The sequence below is a fragment of the Lissotriton vulgaris genome, chromosome 7, assembly GCF_964263255.1.
Source record: "Lissotriton vulgaris chromosome 7, aLisVul1.2, whole genome shotgun sequence".
In the NCBI taxonomy this organism is placed as follows: domain Eukaryota; kingdom Metazoa; phylum Chordata; class Amphibia; order Caudata; family Salamandridae; genus Lissotriton; species Lissotriton vulgaris.
In genome coordinates, this window is record NC_141695.1 from 1,622,517,967 (window position 1) to 1,622,541,908 (window position 23,942).

The window sequence follows — 23,942 nt, forward strand, 5'->3', positions numbered from 1 at the left end:
AATACAGTGCTCCATGGCGTCAGAAATACTGACGCATCTGTTGGCACAAAAGTGACGCATTGCTGGAGTTGCTCATGAAAGTGACGCAACTCCAGCAATGTGCCCCAACAGATAGGTGAGTCCCATAAAAAAGCCCTGCGTCGTTTCTTACGCCTGGTCTGAGCAGGCAGAGGGATTTTGACGCAGTGAAGGCGTAGATGATGCAGTGTAATGTTGTAAATTTCACTGCGTCAGTTCTACATGGCTTTTTGCGTGGGAACGCCTAGCCTGCATTTGTTATACATGGCCCAGGTATAATGTGATGCAAGACATTACAATGTGATGTATCTCCCTAGATGCGTCACGTTGTAAATTGGCTGCCTTGTTTGTGCCGCTGTTGCGTAAAAAAAAGTGAAGCAATGGTGGCGCAAGGAGCCTCAAGGGGCTTGTGAATCTGCCCCGAAATGTTCATGAAAAGCAAATGGCGGATTTACACTTCCTGTTTGCTGACACCATGTGATCAAAAATGCCACGCTGATCAGCTTTCGTATGTGTTGTTTCGTTTTAGGAGTTGTCTTTTTGTGTATCTGGTAAGGTTATGGTGCCAAGTACACTATTGCTGCCTTCAGTAGACTTTATGTAGGAATAATACAATGTTGAAAATGATTAATGACCCTTTAGAGCGTCCAAAGGGTTCTGGTTTGCATTACAGACTAATTATGAATGGGATCCTTTCACAATTGTGATGATGCATTGAAAGGGTGCCAGAAAGAGTTAGCAAGTCAGGCAGTTGCTTTTTATTTTGTTCCAGGGCTGCCACCATGCCAAATTTCAGTTCCTCCAATTTTTTACCAGAAAATCCCAACCCAAGTTGTTCTCTGCTTTGTGTTTCCCCCAAATATTTTACAATTGGTCGCCATAAATTCGATTCAATATCTTTATCAACTAAAATATGGAGGAAATCAGCGTCCATTGTTTAGGCAGGACAAAAAACTAGCCACGTAGGTGTGCTGATGATATGTCAGATAGACAAACGGTACCACAGATCAGGCACACGAAATGTTTTGAAATCAGGGAAGAGAGGCCAAGAAGGTGCAGCGAGGAGGATACGGAAGGGAGAGGTAAGCGAGCAGGTGGCAGGAAGCATTCACAGAATATGTTTATATACAACAGAGGCTCTCTCCGGTCAAAAGTTACATTCGTGCACAGCCACGTAATACATTTAACCCCATATCAGCTCAGGGAACCTGAGAGATGTGTGATGTGGCAGAAAGACTTAATCTGTAGTTGAACTCTGACCATGAAAGCCACGTGATAATTAAGGTAATGGATAACTTAATATATAGAAGATGAGCATAATCTTTGACAAATTGCGACTTGTATTACAAATATCACATATTTTAAAATGATCTCGGTATCTGTGTGTGTGATAGGAGTGGCAGTGATAGAGAAGGAGAGAGACCCAAGTAAGAGAGAGAGACAAAGACTTGGAAAGATAGAGAGAGAGAGAGAGAGGAGAGAGAGAGAGAGAGAGAGAGAGAGAGAGAGAGAGAGAGAGAAGATTTGTCTTTTTCAGTCCAAAAACGAATGCCAAAGAAATAGAGAGATGAGAGTGGGTGTCTGTGTGTGTGAGGGAGGGAGGGAGCGAATAAGGAAAAGGGGAAAGTGTGAGGTTGAATGAGAGAGAGAGAGGGAGAAATAGAAATAAAGAAATAGAGAAATATAAAAGGAAAAAGGGAAAAAGAAAGAAATGAAAGGGAAAGAGGGGAAATAAAAGCGAGCTGGCGCTTCATTTACTATCCCGAGGTAATTGTATCTGTGAACCTTCTGTACCAGATAGACACGATCAGATATATGTCACTTATAAAACATGGCGGGATTTCCCTGTGTAATAGCTAACACAGAGCAAAGGGTGTAACGAAAAGTCATGAAAAGATAACTGCTAACCCTGTTACAGTATTATACTTTGTATTATCCTTCTTGAAAATCAATAAAGTACTTTGAAATAAAAAATAAAAAATAAATGACATTGGCAAACCTTAGGATGTGAAAATGAATCTAGATACTGGGTTGAAGGCAAACATTGTTTTATTTGTGGATAGAGTGGCCCGAACAGCATGATGTATTTTTGCAGCACACGGCTGCTAATGTAAAGACAACAAGAGACAAAGCCACTCATCCTGAATCCCATGAGTGAAGGCCAATGGAGTGCATGCCAATGCATGTAATCAGCATCACCTATTTCGAGCATGCATGGCCAGAGATAGGAAATATGGTATGCTCCATGACAAAAAGACTAAGGTTACCTGTGAGCAAAAGCACAGACACACATTCACACGAGCACACACACACAAAACACACACTTCAATTTGTTGATGCAAAAATTACCTAAACACACTAAAGCAGGGGTCTCCAAACCGGTCCTGGAGGGCCGGATCCATGCCAGATTTTTTGGATATCCCCATTGAGATACATGTAGTAATTTTAAAAATCTGGCATGGATCCGGCCCTCCAGGACAGGTTTGGAGACCCCTGCACTAAAGGGACAAGTCCCCATAATGCGATGGTCCTCACTCAGATTTTGTTTGGGACTCTATCAGGGTACAGCAACACTGTGAAGATCTTTTCAGGCCAAACTGTGTGCATAAAACATGTCCTGTATTACAGCACACCACGCCACATTACATGCACTCACTACACCAATACATCACAAGTCATTCACCATCCACAACCCAGCTACCTCTCCTATTGCTCGCTGAATTTATACTTGGCTATGAATCCGTACAGCACTCTGCTGCCCTTTGGCTCGGTTTGCACTACAGAAACACAATTTGCATACTGTTAGACCTGGAATCCTTGGTGTGGTTTCCCCTGTCTTTTTGCTTCTGCTTCGTGTATTTTTGACTGTATGTTATACTTTGTTTTTGCTGGTTTTTGAACTTTGGGCTCTTTACCACAGCTGATCAGTGCTAAAGTGCAAGTGCTCCCTGTGTAAATTGGGGTTATGATTGGTTATTTATTATTGGCATATTTGATTTACTCGTAAGTCCCTAGTTAAGTGCACTGTGTGTGCCAAGGGTCTGTAAATCAAATGCTACTAGTGGACTTGAAGCACGGATTGTGTCATCCACATGAGTAGCCCTCAAAAACATGTTGCAGGCATGCCATTGCAGTGTCTGCAAGTGCAGTTTAAAACTGACATGTGGGCCTGGCAAGTGCACCCACTTGTCAGGCCCAAACCTTCCCTTTTCTTACATGTGAGGCACCCCTAAGGTAGGCCCAATGTAGCCCCCTGGGCAGGATGCAGTGTATGTGAAAGATAGGACATGTTCTGGTGTGTTGTACATGTGCTTACAGGTGTCCCTTCCTGTACATAAGCAAACCGTTTTAGAAAATGCCATTTGTAACTTTCACGTGTGCTGCATGAAGCAGCCCACATGAAAGCTACAAAATGGCATTTTAGGGTTGTTTATGTGCAGGAAGGGACACCTTCCTACACATAACCAATCCTCCCCTGCACACAGAGTGCAAGGGTGCCTGCGTTGGCACTGAGTTGCTAAACTTAGAGCCATCGCAGGGGGGAACGCAAGGCTGCACCACATTCTTGTAAATATAGTGCAGCCCTGCTTTTCCGAAGTGGCGGAGCATGTCGTTAAGCCCAGGAGGATAACGACACGCTCCGCCACTTCTTGTATATATCCTCCCCCCAGTTTTTTGTGGGCGAGTCCTCATTGGGTTTTATACCCTTATTACTCCAGTCATAAGTAAATTGAAGGCAAAGTCGGAATGTCCTCCCTTTCAGAATAAATCAAAGTAGCATCCATTTGTTGTTTGACATTCATTTCTTTATTTTAAGGTGAATAATTCCATGTTCAGAAAGTGGGGTGTGCCATTTGATGTATAGTGTAGTTGAGAACAGCCAACAAGTGTTTTGCCCCCTGAGGCTGATTAGTAGACAAACATGCAAGAAGACGATAGAAAGTGTATGCAGAGATCTACAGAAAAACTGCCTTCACACCACCCCCTCGAGATTGGCTAGTTCCAAGAAAATGATGACAGTACACCTTGATCATACTATGTGGCGGAGGTGTGAAAATAATCCTTCAAACCTTGCCTGTGACGTTATGTAGGCCCTGCCTCTTTGTGCGTTCCCAGCGGTTTGTCCGTGGGCGAGGATTTAATTTTTCTTCTCTTCCCTGCGTCACCTGGCCTAGTGACTGAGGCAAGGTTCTACCTGACCCATACCTTCCCTGGGGAGGCTGGCAGACTCTTTTGCTGATGAGGACCAGTGCTGATATATCTTTCTTCATATATCTCTGAGAAGGTTTGGTTTCCAGGCATGAGCCATCATTCATGCTCATCCCTCTAGCAGGTCTACCGTAGAGTCAATGCTGTATGTAAAATCTTATAACTTCTGCTGCCCTCAACAGCCTTATTCCCATTTGTTGTCTCATTTGGTTTGGTGATGCCATTGCCAATAGTGATGGGACTGTAATTAATGTGATATAGGGGATGCAGAGGATCTAGATGTTTTTTTTTTAGGTAGTGGGGTACACACTACTCTACAGTCTAGTGTACAATTATTTTGGGTTGGAAAATAATGCACAAATGTACTGAGAACTCACAGAGCATTTGCCAGCTGTGAGTGATTTATCTGATATCACAAGCACTGATCAAAGCAAATGCTGAAAAATCCTTTGATTTAATAAAATGATACGATCTCTTGACAACCTAAGCTCCCAGTCGAGTAATGATAGTGCCCTACAGTGACTGGCGTAAAGCTGGTGAGTGGCACGCTAAGGAATATTCCTAATGATTTGAAATGGTAAACGAAAAGCAGTCAAACACATTCCCCCCTTGCGTTGTAATATAGTAATTAAGTAAATGGCTATAAAGAAAGAACAAAAACGGTAAAACAAATAAGAAGCATATATTATTATGAGGTATTCTAGGCTATGTTATGTTGCATTTATATAGTGTACAATTGTAGCATTGATACTGGTGTGAACAGTTACAAGTGTGCCTGTAAATTTGGTTGGATTTGTTGTATTTTTATTCAATCCATAAAGAAGGGTGCCAGCCTTGTGTATTTTTTTATAGCTGCATATAACTTGGTACCACTTAATGACCACTTTTTGGTCGCGTTACAGCTTGGCTCCTATGTCTAATCATTTTCCAAAGTACTAACCTATTTAGGAATATGGCCTTTTCTATTTCATCTTCATACTTCAGCACTTTCTTTCATGCTCAGCAAATATTGTATGTTATTAATAGCACTTTAGGTTTGCTCTAGTAATGTTGTACTAATATGAAAATTATTTAACATAGGGATTTATATGATATATATTTTACTGTAATTTGGTAGTAAATGTTTTGGGATATAAATGCGACATAGATATTGGTTTGTGGTTTTTGCATGATTAGATATATAATATATAATATTAATATAAGATATTTAATAAAATATTAATTGAGATACAGATATAAGATTGTGACTATACCCATTTAATACCAAACCCTTTCAGCAGTAGGTGAATGCCAGTTGTCTACCATCAAAATGATATGCTCCCTCTCATGCCATGTATTCCTACATTCATTCTGTTTAAAAAGCCTTATTAAGAAACTGCTGGGCATATTTACAATATGTTGGCGTAGAGCAGCGCCGCAAGCCTTCTAGCTGTGCTGCCCTATGTCAAAATTAAAATGGCAGGAATGGCCATATCTACAATATACAGCACGTTCCTGTCCTTCCTGCCAGCGCGATTGCACACACTGCAGCCGAGTGCCAAAGCAGGAACCGTTACACCATGGTTCAAGGGTGTCTGTGTTGTAGGCATGATTGTTATTGTTGAAGAAGGTACACCTTCCTCCACAAAACACAATCAAAGGATGTGTTTCCTCTTTCTATGTCTGCCGCAGAATGCAGTGCATGTGGAAAGAGGGTAAAACGAGGAGAAATGTAACATTTCTCTTTGTTACGCCTGCTCTGGGAAGGAGTTAGTTTTGCCGCTGCCTAGATTTACACTATGTTGCAAATCTGGGGCAGTGTAAAAAACCATGGGTGTTGCATGGGGACACCCACAGCAACACCCTTGGATTGCTTTTTCCACGCAGAGAAAGGCATTGCATCACTCCATATTTACAAGGCCATGAAAAGCCATGCAGGGTGGCTTTGCGAGGCCTTGTAAATATGGGCTGGCACTCTGGATCTTCGGAACGTCACAAAAGTGATGCTCTGGCGGGGTAAAAGTGCTGCAGGGGCATTGTAAATATGCCCCAGAATGCATAACATACCAATACAAAAACAACAATTAGCAATACAATACTAACTGAACAAGCTTGCAAAGTAGCTTGTAAAATTTAAAATGTTATATTAACCTATAAATAAGTATATTAAATAATATGCATACAATAAAATCGTAAGCTTTGGGTAATTGCAAGCAAGCTTATTTTTGAGGATTTTTTCTTTCTGTGGAAGGGAGGAATAGGTAGAGTAGGGAGTTATAGGTACGATAATGAATGTAACATAATAAATTGATCTGTAAGAAATGTGATATAAAAGCAGTGCAAGCAGATAATAACAGAGAAATACATATAAGTAAAAGAGAGGCATAAATATATGACTTCAAAATGGCAGAGAATTAAAAAAAAATCAGAGAGGTTTAAAGGTGTCAGGACGTGAAGTTTGATTAGCAGAACAGAGTATACGAACTTTGTTTAAATTTGACATAATCGGCTGCCATACTATCAATCAATCAAATAATCAATCAGGGATTTATAAAGTGCAGCAAATTACCCGTAAGGGTCTCAAGGCGCTCGTCCAGAAAACCCCAAAAGATCGAAGTAAAGCTAAATGGAATTTTTTTATTTGTCTCCAAACTACATGCCAAAAATGTAAAGTATTGGGACATAACAACAACATATGTATGAGATCACTATGTAAACATGAGCAAGACCAACAGTGAGCACCAGTCGTTGGGGAGAATTTGCAATTGGAGTGAAGTCTGTGATAAATGAAAAACAGTGTCTGGGTAAGGGAAGCATTGCTGGATTTTAAGCCAAAGTTTATTCCAAAGGGAAGTAAGCCAAGAGAATAGATGGTTTCTAAAGGAGTTTAAAAATGTTTAAAACTGTTTTAAGTCAGGAAGGGGGAGTGGTCATCAAAGATTTATAAAGAAGAGAGGCTTTGGTTTTAGTAAACAAAAGTTGAAATCGTGGCAGATCTGCAAGGTTGCCAGAAGTATTTTCAGACAAAGTATTCCTACATTCATAAGGTGAAGCATTGTTGGTATGTGATAACATTTATATCTCAGGACAGTCAATCCCTTCTTATTCACTAAAACCATTGTTCCTACAATTGGGTCAGGGCTCAGCTCACTAAGCAATTAAGCCAATTATTCTTGGAGATTACTGAACAGTTACATTTGGGCATCTCTCTTTCTGTGTAATCTTAATGAATACTTCAGTTTTATTTCAGCGCTTTGGAAGCCCAACAGATAACAATGTCTTCTTCTCTTTTCAGGGGTGACCGAGAAGCTGTGAAAAGAATAGCCTATGAATTTGTTGAAATGAAGGCTAAAGAGGGTGTCATTTATGTAGAAGTCAGATATAGCCCACACCTGTTAGCAAACTCCAAAGTGGAACCTGTACCTTGGGGACAAACTGAGTAAGTCATGCATATTTTAAATTGTATGTGGATATTGAAGTCAAAGAAATGTAAGACAAGCATTGTCAAAGTCAATACGTTTGGCATTGGTAAGTCTCTAATTTTATTTGTAATTCATATAATCTTTGTCAAACATGTTGCAGCATCCCTTAAATTTAGTGGAGGAAATCAGTGTAATGATATGAGATCTCTTTGCACAAATGTGCCAGGAGCACACATTCAAAAAGCCTCTAAATGTGATGATGCTCTGTGTCACAGCTGTACACAGCGTGTGGATAACAGTGCCACAACCTTATCCAGTACATAAAAAAATGAATATACTATGAAAAATGTTATCTTGTGCTTTAGAACTTTTCTGATCTGGCACAATACAGTCGGACTTGGGTAAACTTGAGATGCTGCTTATTGTTGGTCACTTTACACATTAAACGGAAGAAATTTAGAGTGTGGTGTGATGTATGCGCAAGTGTACATGTGTGTCTGTCTGTCTTTATTATCATCTCAGATGTTTATACTGAGGACCTTATTTATGAGCCCTTTATGCCACCGTTCTGTGACTGTTTGTGATGCCGCAGCAGTGTAAAATATGGGCCACACTGCACCCTATTTACAAAGTGACGCATCTAGGCAAATGCGTCACGATGTAAACCCCTGCTCGACATTATACCTGCGTCAGGTATAATGTATGCAGAGTGGGCGTTCCCTCACAAAAAAAGGCTCGTAGAAGTGTTGCTGTGAAATCTATGAGATTTCACTGCAACACATGTAGGACACCACTGCATCAAATCCTTATGCCTGCCTCGCAGTAGGCCTAAGACTGACGCAGACCCTTTCACATGGGGCTTTCCCCATATGAAAGAACACATTGCTGTTTTCAGACACACTCCAGGATTGTGCCACTTTTGCGCCTACAGATAAATTAGGAATACTGACATATCTATAAATCCTTGCGGCATGGAGCCAGTAAATACGGCTCACCCATGGTGTTGCCAGGAGGGCACACTGAAAAGTGTTATATCGCTGTTTTTACGCAGCGATGCAACACATTTTTTATAAATGGGGCCCTGAAATTATATGTCACATTCAATACAGCTTCCTTCTATTCTAAATAGGATATACGTAGGGTTCTGTTAGCTAAGCAGTGCAGAGAAACCTCCAGGTTTCAGTGCACTTCTCGGCCCAAAAAAAATTCAATACATGTCTATATATATATATATATATATATGTATAATATTTTTGATCAATTACACGGTACAATGATGATTTTTGTTATTTTAATTGTAATGTTTAAAACATCGTTACAAGAAGGCCGACATTATTTTGTACACTTGGCTGCAGTCCTACCTTTGTTTCGACTTTGTAACTTTACTCATAATGGCACACTAACTCACACACTTTTGTCACACGTGATCAAGGCAAGTCGCCGAAACGCGTTGTGTGAATAAACTAAAGATCTAAGTTTACTCCTGGATTGTTGTGTGGTTCCTGAGAGCGTACTTTATATTGGAATCTGTGTGGAAGACAAAATTTCCGGTTGCTTCGCCGGAGCGTACGCCACTTTTCAACGGGTCGCAGCGTTTGCAGCAGAAGCAGCTTTGTTTGGATATATATATATATATATATATATATATATATATATATATATATATATATATCTATATATATATATATATATATATATATATATATATATATATATAAATATATATATATATATATATATATATATATAGAAACAAGGTCCTGCAATGTGACTCCTCACACATCCATCAGGTACAGATCTCCATAACACCAAGAAGTTAATTCAAAAGTGGCTTTATTCTTCCCTCGCCATCGGCATGACGCGTTTCGGCCGTCAAAAAACGGCCTTGATCACATATATATATATATATATATATATATATATATATATATATATATATATATATATATATATATATATATATATATACATCAAACGCTCCGCCACTTGTATGAAGTACACGGACACGGACCAGTTAAGTGCTTGCGTTTTTTTATTTCCTAGTGCAGGGTAGTCTCATGACGTTTCGGCTCACAGGAGCCTTGTTCACATGACAATGTTCAAATTCAAGGTTTGCCCTTTTAAAGTGCCAGTGATATGTTCATTAACGTCACATGAGAGGGCTGTGTATGGACATAGAAAACATACTGAGCTTATATAACAGTTATGTTTCTAAAAACATTATTCAGTTGCTTTTTACAAATCACTGTAAAATACCAGATTAGCAACAAGTAACCGTCTGACATTGAATTGAAATGTTAACATTTGTAACATTGTGAGTGAAACGAGGTATCACAGTTAAATACATTGTACTGGTAGGCTGTATAATTCAAACTTCCACTCAACTCAGGATACAATAATATCTTCATTAGTCCTAAAAAATATATATATATACAGATATCATTTACAATTCTCATCCTGCTAGACCAATAGATGTATAAAGTGCATATTCATAATTCTTGATGTGCAAGTTTCGCGTTCAGTGCAGTTATTCGTGCAAATATCGCCTCAGTGCAAAACAAATCCGATCGGGAATACTGTCCCCCATCTATCTGTGCAAATACGCTAATGTGCAAAACTGGTATGGTCAATATTTATAGCAGCTGATCGTGCAGATATCCTCCGCCTGTGCAAAAAATCGCATGGCTTCAGGTAATTTAAGAAGTTTATAAGGACAATGTAAAGTATCGAAGCATAATTCTTCTACAATAGACAAAACAATCTGAGTCTAATACTTGCTTACTATTTGTATCCAATGTTTTTAAAAGATGTTAAAAACAGCCTAAAACTCGTTCAACCCCAATGTTGTCGACCCACACTTTAAAAGCCCAAGGGGGAATCTCATTATGTACATACACTGTGATAAAAGTGAATTAAGTGTCTACTAAAATAATCAAAAAAGGACTGCCCGGTATTGAGGACCCACACAGTCCATCTATTTTCTAAAGTGCCTTAAATTGTGAAAATCAACATTTCAAATATAAGTAGCAGCAAAATCAGTTTTATATTAGGTCCCAACAATGTCTCTACCTCCCTCGTCCTCATGTGGTACCTCCCAGCCGGGTGGTTCCTACTTATGAGGCTTGCAGAAGGGAAACATCGTGTATTCTGTAGTTGTTCAAAAAACTCTTATGGTAAACATGTATAAAGATCCTATGTCACATTGAGGCCCCCAGGGGTCTTTGTGTTGAGCAACAGGATGTCTTTTGTTTCAAGCTTTCTCAATTTCGCCTCTCTGTCCCCATCTCTTCTACTGGCATTTACTGAGTCAATCACCCAATATTTCAGGGTAGCATTGTTGCTTTGGATGGTATTCCCTGAAATGACGGGCCATCGGATAAGTGTTGTCGCCATTGGTGATTGCACGTAAATGCTGAAGGATACGTTTATGAACAGCATGTTTGGTGCTGCCCACGTATCTTAATAGGCAGGGACATTGCAGGATATACACCGCAAATTCAGTCTTGCAGGTTAATACCTGCGTGATGGGATGTTGGATGTTAGTAAACCCATCCTTGTAGGTCTTAGTATTTTCTCCATGGAGGCAGGCCTTACTGGTTTTACACCGATAAAAGCCCTTATGCTGTTGCCACCAAGCAGACTTAACATAGGGTTCTGGATTGGTTTCTACTAGATGATCTCGTAAGGAGGGTACCCTGCTATAAGTTAAAGACATACTTTGGGAAGGTTGGTACCTATAATGTCATCACTGGTTACCAAGGACCAATGTTTGTTCATGATCCTATATATCTGCTGATGTTGTCTACTATATCCAGTGATTATCCGGAAGTTCGTACTCTCCTTTTTCTTCCTACCTCCCATCTCTACTATGGCTGTTGTCTGTTGATCAGTTTTCTTGGTCAAAGGTCCTCCCTAGATGGTAGCATAGATTTCTCTTTGGCCTTATGGATCAACTGGCTTGAATATCCTCTTTCCAGGAAACGTATCCTGCTTTCCTCCTGTGCCCTCTCTAGGTCAGCCGGGTTGCTGCACACTCGCCGTAGTCGTAACATCTCCCCATAGGGGATGCTAGACACCAAGTGTGCAGGATGTGCACTCGCAGCATGCAGTATGCTGTTTCCAGCAGTGGATTTTCGGAAAATTCTAGATTCTAGGTGCACATCACATATGTACAATTCAGTATCCAAAAACGTAACAGTGTCCTGACTGAGGGTGGCAGTGAATCTCAAGTTTAATTCATTATTATTTATGTCGTCAATTAATTTTAATGCTTCTTCTTTGCTCCCCCTCCAAATAATCAACAAATCGTCTATGAAACGATACCAAGCAACTATATATATATATATATATATATATATATATATATATATATATATATATATATATATATATATATATATATATATATATATATATATATATATATATATATATATATATCCGCACACACACATAAATAAACCAATTAACAGTGTGTTGGCCATGTTTTAGGTGCTGGGCATTTGTCAATCCCCAGGGTAGCCATTGTGACACTCAAAAGAATCCACAAGTGCATGTTAGTGCCCTAAGCAATCAATAATAGCGCCCAGAAAAATTCTAAAATTTGCACGTGTTCCGTTGAAAATTAGAGCAAGTTAAACTTCATTATACATGTATTTTCAAACACGCAAGCACAAGGACATTGATATAATATATAAGCCAGGGGTTTCAATTTTCTTCTGCCTAGGGTCCCTGTGGAAACATGTAAACCTTGTATAACTTCTAGCAACCCCTAAATTGCTTGTGCATCTAATGGTAGCTTGGTGTGGAAAAGGCCAATCGAAAATTCACATTCTGGTTCACATATTCAGCATTAATGGACTATTCGAAGTACAAAGGGCATTTACTATGTCACAAAAACACCAGCAAGTGGACTTTCTACTGTTGTATCTTTGGAGTTAGGGACAGGAAGGTTATATTACAGGGGCGTGGTCATGAAGAATGTTTTCCATACTCACAACTCAGAAGCTTATTGGCCGGAACAAGCATATTTTCAGGCAGTTTTTCACACTGCAAACACGTTAGACTTTTCATTTTAATGACTTTTCCTGGTGAGAAAGGGAACAAGATATCTTAATTTTTATGGTAGTGTAGAGAGAGCATTTTCATCACAGAAAAAAACCCAAATCCCTCTATATGCAACAAAATAAATGGGAAAAATGCATATTTCTGCACAATTTTCTCATATCGATTTTCCACTGTGTACATTTTGACACACTGGAGTACTTCTGGAAATCTACGGTTTCTCCCATTTGCTCCTTCTCTTTGCAAATCCTCAAAAAGTTTGAAATGTATCTAAACTACAGAGAAGCTTTTAGAGTACATTTCTAACTTTAACCAGTAGTGCTTTGGGATTGGAGCCAGAGTCTCTTTCTGATTGGTAGCAGAGATTTATGCAGGGCTTCATGCGTGATGAAAACGGGGGATGGGGGATCTCTAAATGGGGCGTGGCCAAAGAATCGTAACTAGAAATCAGTTTCAAGAGGAGTGGCCTCTGTAATTAAGGGGCAAATCTTAAGATAAGTAAATCAAAATCAAGCCACCTGAACAATATTAGGGTGTGTTTCTTTGAATTCTCTCATTGCATCCAGCAATTGACCAACGCTCATATGTGAGCATCACTTTGCGCCCAGCAGAGAGACCAAGGATTGGATGTTCACATATTCTGACCACTTTTATGACCCACTGACAGCTTGGTGTCAGACTCGACCTGCCTTCAGCACGAGCTCTAATGCTCTCTCACTTATGCCCTTTCACAACCTGAACTCATCCAGACACTTTGAGGCGGCTCAGTTCACAGTAGGACTAACTACACAATCATTATATGAATCTTGACAATGAATTACAGAAACACAACATCTGCAAAATGCAAATAATCTTAGGGAATGCAAGATGAAGTAAAATATGTGAAATGTTTACAGTCATGACTAAGAATAGATCATTTTTTGTTTTTTACCTGTAACGTTAAGGACATAAATATAAGGCCAGCAGGCAGTTTTCCTAAGTAATTTTTTAATTACTGCTGGCATGGACCAATTAAAGCATTGGATAGGGGTACTTTTACCCCCTCTTACGTAAAGCAGCAAGGAAATGGTCCATAGATAGACAATATTTCCTATGTAGAACAATATTTTTTTTATTCTTCGGATCCTCTCCTTATTCTGGGCAGATTATATGATAGTCATGCCATTTAAATGTATTTCCTTCTTTAGAAGCATAATGTTAGATACTGTGGTCGAGGTTAAAGAGCTTCATTATTGTGCCAGCTCACCTTCAGCAGTGTCTCTAAAACATACGAATTTTGTACTTATGTATTCTGAAAACGTGTATTAAAAAGTAATTCTTCCGACCTGAGTTTAATATGTTTCTTGAAAGGGAAACGCCTCCATTCTCCCAATCCTGACCCCACTTGGATCCTGGTCTTAGATCTAGCTGCCTAGTTTGAAACTTTTAGTGTGGAATACATACCATTTCACACTTTTGTTGAGAAGCCTTTAGTTGCGAATTGTTACCAGTCTAGTAAAAATCTATATTTGATATGTTACGTAACTTGACTGAGGGCAGCACTTGTCGGAGGGTGTCCTCTTGGGGCTGAGACAGTGAAACCTTAACAGCTATAGCATGCACCCGGGGTAAATAAGTAAGCTTTGAATAAGCATCTGAATAAGTAATGGTTTTCATTATATGTTAATTTCAATGACAATGCATCAGTGACAGCTATTGACCTTTAACTGCGGTGGAGTGAGCGAGTCTGACTTCTTCTAAGAGGGCTACAAGTTATTTTACCCTCGCTAGCACTTTGTCTAATTCACTCACATTCACTTACTCTAATTCACATTTGCACTCACTTTTACTCAATCTGCCTCCCCTATGGCGTGATTTAGGGTTTGGCTAACGGATTACTCCAGCACAAACATGTTGGTTTTACAGTCAGACTTTTAACACGTGCCGTTGGATATAATGCCCTTGTAATATGGCAGATGGGATATTCGTCATGTTTATGAAGGAGTAACTTGTCTGCCAAACTCTAAATCAGTCCCTTAGTCTCACTCAGTACCAATGACTGACGCAATCTCATTCATTCTCAGGGCCGGACTGAGAACGAAAATCGGCCCTGGCAAAGTGCTCGGCCGGCCCCCTGGGGTTGCGACCGAGCACTTTGCCAGGGCCGGTTTTCGGCCGATTTTGTTACAGGGCCGCTTTTGCTCCAAAAACGGCCCTGTAACAAAATCGGCCCCCAGTGCCCAAAACCGGCCCCCACCCTTGCGGCGCACCGGGGGATTGCCCGGTGCCCGCAACTGCCAGTCCGGGCCTGTTCATTCTCACTCTGACCCAGTCGGTCTCACTCATTCTCACTTGGTCTCACGCAGTCTCAATTATTCTGAGTCATTCTGATTAACCTATTTTCACCCTGACTCACTTAGATTCCCTAAGACTCACTTGTTCTCTCTCAGTCACACTCATTCTGACTCACTCTATCTCACTGTCTCACTCATTTTCACTTGGTCTCATTCTGACTCACTTCACCTCACTCAGTCTCACTCTGACTTACTCTGACTCAATTCTTTGAACTCATCCTCACTTAGGGGGTCATTATGATGGCGGACAGACCAGTCCATCCGCCATCGTCCAGGGGATGGGGACCACCCGCCTATAAGGCGGCGGTCCCGCAAATGAAATTAGGATGCGACTACCACCACAGCGGCTGCAAACAGCATGTTTAACATTGCGGCGGGTGCTGCTAGCTGCAGCACTCGCTGCCATGCAAAAAAAGCACTGTTTACATTTCCCTGCACTATGTGGCAGGCACCATGCAGGGAAATGTAGGGGGCACCATAGGGGGGACCCGCAAAAGGCCCTCAAAGTACATACCCATCAACCTTTCCATGGCGGGGATCCAGGATCCTGATCTCGCGATCGGTGCCTGCTAGGCACCGCCACCATTCTGTGGATACAGCGAGGTCGACAGGGAATCATAATGATTGCCTCTGTCGGACCCATGGCGGATGGGCTTTCTGCCTGCCAGGCTCACCGCCCACCATCCTCATCTGGCGGGCGGTAATTGGCCTTACGATGGTGGTGAACCTGCCACTGGCATCCTGCCGGTGGCGGGTTCTCCGCCATCGTAATCAGCCCCCTAGTCTCACTCAGTATCACTCATTCTCACTCAGTCAATCTCATTATGACTCACCTAGTCTCGCTCATTCATGCTCAGTCCCACTCATTCTCACTCTTTTTGGCTCACTCAGTCTCACCCAACCCCATTAATTCTCACTCCCTAAATCCAGCTCTGACTAGCCTAGTCTTACTTAGTCTCACTCCTTATCTCTCAACTTCATTCATTCTCACTTGATCCCACTCATTCTCACATATTCTGGCTCACTTTGACTCAATCAGTCATACTGATTCTCACTGTCCCTTAGTCTCTCTTATTCCCTAACTAACTCAGACTCTGACCGACTCAGTCTCACTCAGTTTTGCACACATTAACAATTAGTCTTCCTGTCAGTCACTCTGGCTCACTCCTTCACCGACTCTCACATTCACTCACACATATGTATAGACAAACAGACATGCTTACACAAGAACACACCCTCCCTCACACACATTTCAAAGCCTTGCTTTCTGCGCAGGTCTTGTTTGGACTCCAACTGTTCCACTAACCATTGGAGTAGCATCACTGCTCCTTTCTGCTTCCATCACTGGAGCATGAAACTGAACCTGGAACTTGCACATTATCAGGTAACAGGTTTCAGTCTTTGCTCTTTCACCTCAACCTTTCCAAATCTGTTCACCCCAACCTTTCCCAACTCTGTGATGAGCTGGGAAAGGACGGCATGGCATGCTGATTGACTTGTAGCGAGGGATCCTGGGCACAACTTCCTGTGGTGATGGTGATTCCAAGAGGGGCAGATACATAGGGGCATATATATCAAGCCCTTTTCCCGTTCACAAACGGCGGAACGAGAAAAGACCTTTTGGGATGTCTCATCCCAAAAGGGCATAGGAAAATAGGGAATCGCAAAATTTGCGATTCCCTATTTTGCAATTGCATTTAAGGAAAGCAAATTGCGATTCCTTAAATGGGATGCATGTAGCACCCAATTTGTATGATTTTGGCATAAGAAATTGCAAATTACCACCAACTTCAAGCGGGTGGTAATTTGTGATTTCTTTGAAAAATGCACTTTTCTGCATTTTTCAAAGTGCCATGTGGCACACGTACATGCCCATATGCATGTATGTGCGCCACATGTGCACACATACATTTTTCAGTGGTGCAACAGGGTGTCCTTTTGACACCGTTGCACCCTTGAAATCGCATTTGCAATTTGCGAGTACCTAATGGGTACTCGCAAATTGTAAATGTATTCCTATTCATTCCTATGGTCCTCTAGGCCCATAGGAATTAATGGGAAACTATTCCTTAATTGCGAATCACAATTTGCGATCTGCAATTAAGGAATATTAAGGAATCGCAATTAATATTGCGATTCCTACATACATTCCATTTTGTGAGTCCTTAATAGCGATTCGCAAAAAAACGCTATTAAGGACTCACAAAACTGGTTTTTAATACATATGCCCCATAGTTTGCTCTACCCCCACCTTCGCAGCACCCATTCCACACACTGCAGAAGCAGAAATACCATTTCATGAAAATTATAGATATTTGTTCTTGTTTCATTTTGATTGTAAATAAATGAAAATATTACTTATCCAAACTTCGTGTTGTTATCAGCTAATAGTTATAGGGTGTTTATCATATTAGTGGTACTCGTGCAGTTGCCATATTTGTTAAGAGTACAGAACTGAGAGTGTTTTCCTTGAAAATAGACAAAGTATTTTGAAAAGGAACAATATGTATTAGACTTCTGGGTATTTTAATTGTTTCGGTTTATTGACTCCAATTTATTTCTTCCCACAGAGGTGACCTCACTCCAGATGAAGTAGTTGATCTCGTTAATCAGGGATTAAGGAAAGGAGAAAAGGATTTCAATATCAAAGCCAGGTCCATTCTGTGCTGTATGCGGCATATGCCAAGTAATGTATTTCAGTTCAAATCTATTTACTTCAATTTTGTTGCTCAATGGCATGTTAAGTGATCATTAATATATATAACTATTAATAAACAGTCCATTAAATTTTGCATTGCTGGCTGTAAGCTTTCTTGCATTTAAACAAGAAAAATATTCTGATCATGCACGTTTTGAAGATTGAATATTTGTAGTGTAAACTGATAGCAGATACTGTGCAATTGCTTTTTATATTGTCCTAAAATTGAGAATCTGATGGGACATGGCTGTATTACTTCAGTTACATACTATTGTAAAGTTATTTATCAGTGATATTGCATTAATTGCTTATACTAAAAGAGATAAGGAGTGTTAGGGTCCTCCAAATATAGTTCTAATCCATGTATTTGTATGAAATTCAAATACAGGATTTAAGTTCTATTTTCAAAAGATCAATCTATGTCTCTTTGAAGTCTTAAAACTGAGGAGTGTAATCAAAGACTGGGTTTAAAAATCTGATCTTTCCTTCTCCGCTGAATGAAAGTTTATCTTCTTCTTTGGAAAAATAGCCCATGTCACTGAGGCCAGACAAGCACCACACTAGCTTGTGGTTTAATCCAGGGCCCATCTCAAAAATCCTTGCTTCTTGCACTGGTGTAAATATTGTTTTTAGCCCCCAGATATTAACTGGGGGAAATCCCACTGTATCTATAGAGAGACACTGGATGGGTAGTGAATTGTAGTGTCATCTTTAGAATGTTCTTCCAGACCTCATACCGCAAGAACCTATTTTATCTCTCTCGAAAGGTGCACAGACATAATATCGAGTCCAAAATATCGTTTGGACATAATATCGAGTAAATAATATAGACTGGACAAAATATCGACTGGACAGAATATCAACTACAAAAATATCGTTTTTAAGATAAGTGAAGTAATATCGACTGTATAAAATATAGATAGCAAAAATATCGAATTTTTTATAATATATCATATTTTATAGTGTATTTTTATGTAATAATATGTGTGAACAGTGTGTATTAATGTTATAAATAAATTTATTAAATGAATTTTGTTTTTATAATAATTGCGTAATGTAATTCTGTAGCGGGTTGTGGGTTTATAGGGGAATAGGGTGGGAAGTAATTTAATTATAATTAATTAAATATGTAAATTAATTAATTGATATTAATTTAAAATTAATTGTAAATTAATTTATATGTGTTAATTAATTTAATAGTAATTGCAAATTAATTAATAATAATTGATTAATTGGTAAATATGTAAATTTTACTAATTTAATGCAGTAGTGGGTTGTGGGATTATAGGGGAATAGGGTGGAAAGTAATTTAATTAATAATAATTAAATATGTTAATATATTTATTGATAGTAATTAGTAAATAATTGATTATTAATTTATATGTGTTAATTAATTAAATTGTAATTGTTAATAATTTTATATTAATTGATTAATTGGTTAATATGTGATTTTTACAAATGTAATTATTACAACTACGCTTTCCAACGCTTTCCCTACTGTTGCACCCACTGGAGTGGGAATAGTAATTTTAACACCTACGCTATCCAACACTTTCCCTACTGTTGCACCCACTGGAGTGGGAATAGTAATTTTAACCCCTACGCTATCCAACGCTTTCCCTACTGTTGCACCCACTGGAGTTGGAATAGTAATTTTAACCCCTACGCTATCCAACGCTTTCCCTACTGTTGCACCCACTGGAGTGGGAATAGTAATTTTAACCCCTACGCTATCCAACGCTTTCCCTACTGTTGCACCCACTGGAGTGGGAATAGTAATTTTAACCCCTACGCTATCCAACGCTTTCCCTACTGTTGCACCCACTGGAGTGGGAATACTAATTTTAACCCCTACGCTATCCAACGCTTTCCCTACTGTTGCACCCACTGGAGTTGGAACAGTAATTTTAACCCCTACGCTATCCAACGCTTTCCCTACTGTTGACCAACTGGAGTGGGAATAGTAATTTTTACTCTATTGTTATTGTACATTAATAATATTGGCTATTATTTAAATATATTTTGTAACTATATATATGTTTTAAGAAATACGATTAAAAAAAAAATGTTGTACTTTCATTAATTATTTAATTATCATTAGTTAATTTAAGTATTCTTAAGTATGTTTTAGTACTTAGTTTTTAATATTAATTTAATTTAATAGTGTTTTTAGTAAAGTCGATATTTTTTACAACTATATTTTTGTAAACGATATTTTAAACTCAATATTTTTGTACTTACCTGTTTGTAGATAGAAACTCGATATTTTGTCAGTCGATATTTTTGACACGATATTCTTGCAGGTCGATATTTTGGAATTCGATATTATTTCAGTGATCCCTCTCGAAATATTAGCTAACATAAACTGTGCGTTATATAAACATACTTAATTTGGGACCTAATCAGTAATTTGTTGATTTTCATTTTTTTTTATCTGCTATTAAGCGTGATTGTATTTGTTTTTTGTGCTTTTATGACCAGTTTTTGGTTGAATAAAGATTTTGACTGACTCTAATCATCATCATTTAGTTAAAAAAGGTGCATTTAATCACCCTTGCCTATGAGTGCTACATGTGACAGGGAAGACCTGTTTTGGAGTGCTGTTACAAGACTGAAAGCAACGATTCCTAGATCCCAACAACATGCCCAACACTGGGGACACTACATAACTAATACATAGAACTACTGCTGAAATATACTGACAAGACCTCTTATATTGTATGTGAGATTCTTTGTTTGGCAAGTACTATGCATAAGAAAATTGATTGTTAACTGGATCCACAAGCTACGCGGATGAATTCCTCGGTCTTCCAGAGCTGAAAAGTAATCTAACATTAGCGTTTGAGCATATGGAATCTGATGATGGATCACATGGCTGGCCAATGAGTACATGGCAATAGAAAACTCACTGATAGGCAAAAACTGCTTTGGGGTTCTGGTGCTCATATCTTCTTGATGACATTTACTTTAAAATACAAATAGTGCATACACAGTCACCAGCATACACTCAACACACATTGTATACTAGGATCATTAGTGAAAAGTTATTGTAAGTTACCAGGGAGCTTCCATGAATTTAATAATGCCCTGATGAAAGGATTCACTTGATGGCCAATATGGCAGTAAACACATTTTCCATGGTGGCCCCAACTACAAAATTACCTTTAATGTTCACGTGCCAAGATCCTCCAGTGGTCTGTGGACCAGGAAGCTTCACCGAATGTGCAAGCAGTCAGAACTTCACCACAAACTAGGACGAGCCTCAGTATTACATACTCACTATTACCATCCACTAGTTCTCAGCATTTGTTGCGCAATGTACCACACATTTTCCCAAAAAACAATCCTAAGATATGTATATGGTAACATAACTGTAGACCTCTTTGTTCACAAGCATACATTAGCACAATCTCCTCTAGTTGGCCATAATCTCCAACCCCTCTCATTTGGACTTTCAAGGCAAGCTTTAGCTAGCTGTCCTCGTGTTGTACCACAAACACCTAAGAGTAAATTACCAGAAGCCAACCCTCACCCCCTCTTGGAAGGACTGGGCTTATGGGGTAATATAAATGGAAAGGTTATACAATTCATTCATTAAGGAATACTTAAACTGGTTCCCAGGACTGACCTTCAGGGCCCTAACCCTTTATTTATGTTAGATATTGCATGTATCCTTTGATAACTCTGGAATCCATAAGGTGCTGAATGCCAAATTCTGTAAAGCTCACTCAACAAAATGGTTTTAAGGTGAGTAGTCATGTTTACACTGCATTATCTAATAGGATTTACGGAGATGCACAGAAGTAGAGTCAATGACTAGGAATCTCAGTGTTCACAGCATAAATGAGCTCGGCATTCAAGATCCATCGGCTGAGATTGGTCTTTTATGAGAGCAAGGAATGTAAACATTTCATGTGATAGGCCTAAGGTGGGTTGCAAAAGATTAGCGTGTTTGATGTGTATCTTGTATGTTAGCAGCATGCCTATTTAAACCCGGATTTATTTTGCAGCTTTTTAGATTGGGTAAACCTCCCTCTACTTGCTATCTAGAATGAACAGTGAGCCATCTAGTTTGCTGTTGCTATCTAGAATCCGAATATGAGTTGCACAGTATTGGCGGGATAGTACATCCACACTAGAAAAACTAGTTGTATGCGGTAACACCTTATCAGTACCATGTGATTATGAGTTTTGCCTCATAGAACGGAAAATAATTGTGCCTACCCAGTTTTTTTGGTGGAATTCCAAATACCCCTCTCCATGGGGATTATTTCCCACATTTACCACTTGCTTTGAGCAGAAGATAAATGTGAGCAGTGGGATGGGAAAGAAGAGAAGATGGTGGGAAACCATGTGAGAGAAGACATGGGAGATTGTAGTCTGGCAGGGGGTGGCTTTACAGTCTCCTGTGTGCCATGGCCAAGGGTAGGGCAGGGAAACACATCCAAACCACAGTACAGCCTGTTCCGAAAGTGATTTTACTGCTTGGATTACCATACTGTTAAAATCAGGTCTTTTGCTCCCTCACCTGGAAAATCCAGATGTGGAAACAACTGCATATTCGTGATTGAGTGGTACACAATTTCTTATGGGAATTCTGCACTGCTCAACTCATAACCAGGAACCTAGGGCCTCATTTAAGAGATTTTGCCATAGGGCAGCGCCGCAGGCCTTCCTGCTGCACTACTCTACGGCAAAAGAAATCAGATACAGCGCATTCCTGTCTTTTTCTCCTGAGCCAACGCACAATGAGCTGATGCCGTGCGCCAATGCAAGCACCTTCGCACCATGGTGCAAGGGTGCCTGTGTTGTAGGGATGATTATTTTTGTGCGGGAAGCGAAAACTTCCTGCACAAATGCAATCAAAAGAGGCTTTTTCCTCTTTCTATGTGCTCTGCAGAATGCAGCACACATAGAAAGGGGAAAACAGGGAGAATTAAGATATTTCTCCTCGTGGAAGTTTCCCCAGATTTCTTGTAAATCTGGGACAATGTCAAAAAAGCCATGGATGTTTCTGGTAACGCCCCCAGCAACACCCATGGAACGTCCCTTTCACACAGTTTTCTGCGTGAAAGGGGCACATATTTATAAGGCCATGAAAGGCCACGTAACGTGACTTTACGTGGCTTTATAAAGTGCTGGTAGGGTCTCATAAATGAGGCCCTTAGTCTTTGAGGAGTTAGAGCACCAGTGGAATCCGATATTGAGACTCATTCTTAACCCGTTTAGCGCGGCGCAAAATCCACCGCCCTGCGGGCGTTCTTTTGCACGGGCGGGTCCGCGTGGGCCAACGGACGAGGTAGTGCTCGCGACGGCCGTTGGCCAACAAGCGCAGCGAAGGGGTTAAAAAACAGATGTAAACAAAACGCTGAAATGATGCTCTGATGACCTTCATGCATTAGATAAGGGAGGCTGAACACAAATGAATTACAAATGATTGACCATAAAAATTGACAATCAGTCATTTCTCGATTACTCACAATAGGGAATGCTTCAAGCGCAGAGCGTAGCAAATAGGGTTAACTAGGTCTGATGGAACTGCGATCTTGTTGGCTTTGCCTGGCCTAGATTCCCTGCACGTCACATCCCTCCCAAATACTCCCTATGAGGTATTTACACATTCGAGTTATGTAGCGAAATTAGCCACGGCATTTTATCAGTATTATAACAAAATAGGAATGGGTTCGAATAAATCTGGAGAGATTAAATGCAAGTGCTGGGCACGTGTGCATGATACAGTTGCTTACATTCTGACTGCTTCACTAAAGTGCCCGATTACAAGCCAAACAAAGTCATCACGGTCCAACCGCCTTTTCTTGGAATTCGTCCCAGTTCCGCACATTGTGAATAAGAGACTTTCACGTGGCAGCTCCCGCCCAGTGATGTGCTGGAAAAATTTTCTGACTTGGAGTGCTGGCCAAGGGCATCGGCCAACTAAAAATAGACGATTTCTAAAAAAAAAATGTAGGTCTTACTGAGCGTGCAAGTGCAGCAACTTTCCAAAAACACTTTAAGCGGGGAACGAGTGTGTAGGATGGAAAGAGGTGCATGAGATGGCAGAGACATTTTTTGAGAAAATGTGGTTAAATGATGCATTATCAAGCAATATTCATAAAGTTACGGATAATTGTGTCAGCTTCATTATAACATAAGTTTTTTTTAAAGAGCCCATTAACGAATGAGAATGGATTTAGCCATGCTTACACACATGAGTAGAAT

General features: G+C 39.9%; 1 protein-coding gene across 1 annotated transcript in view; it reads left to right on the top strand.

Annotated features, from left to right (window-relative positions):
- ADA (adenosine deaminase) overlaps window positions 1-23,942 on the top strand; it is a 274,533-nt gene that overhangs the window by 121,094 nt on the left and 129,497 nt on the right. The window contains exons 4-5 of the mRNA XM_086932554.1: window positions 7,502-7,645; window positions 17,596-17,711. Of these exons, the coding sequence (XP_086788680.1) occupies window positions 7,502-7,645; window positions 17,596-17,711 (260 nt within the window). The remainder of the gene's footprint in view (window positions 1-7,501; window positions 7,646-17,595; window positions 17,712-23,942) is intronic.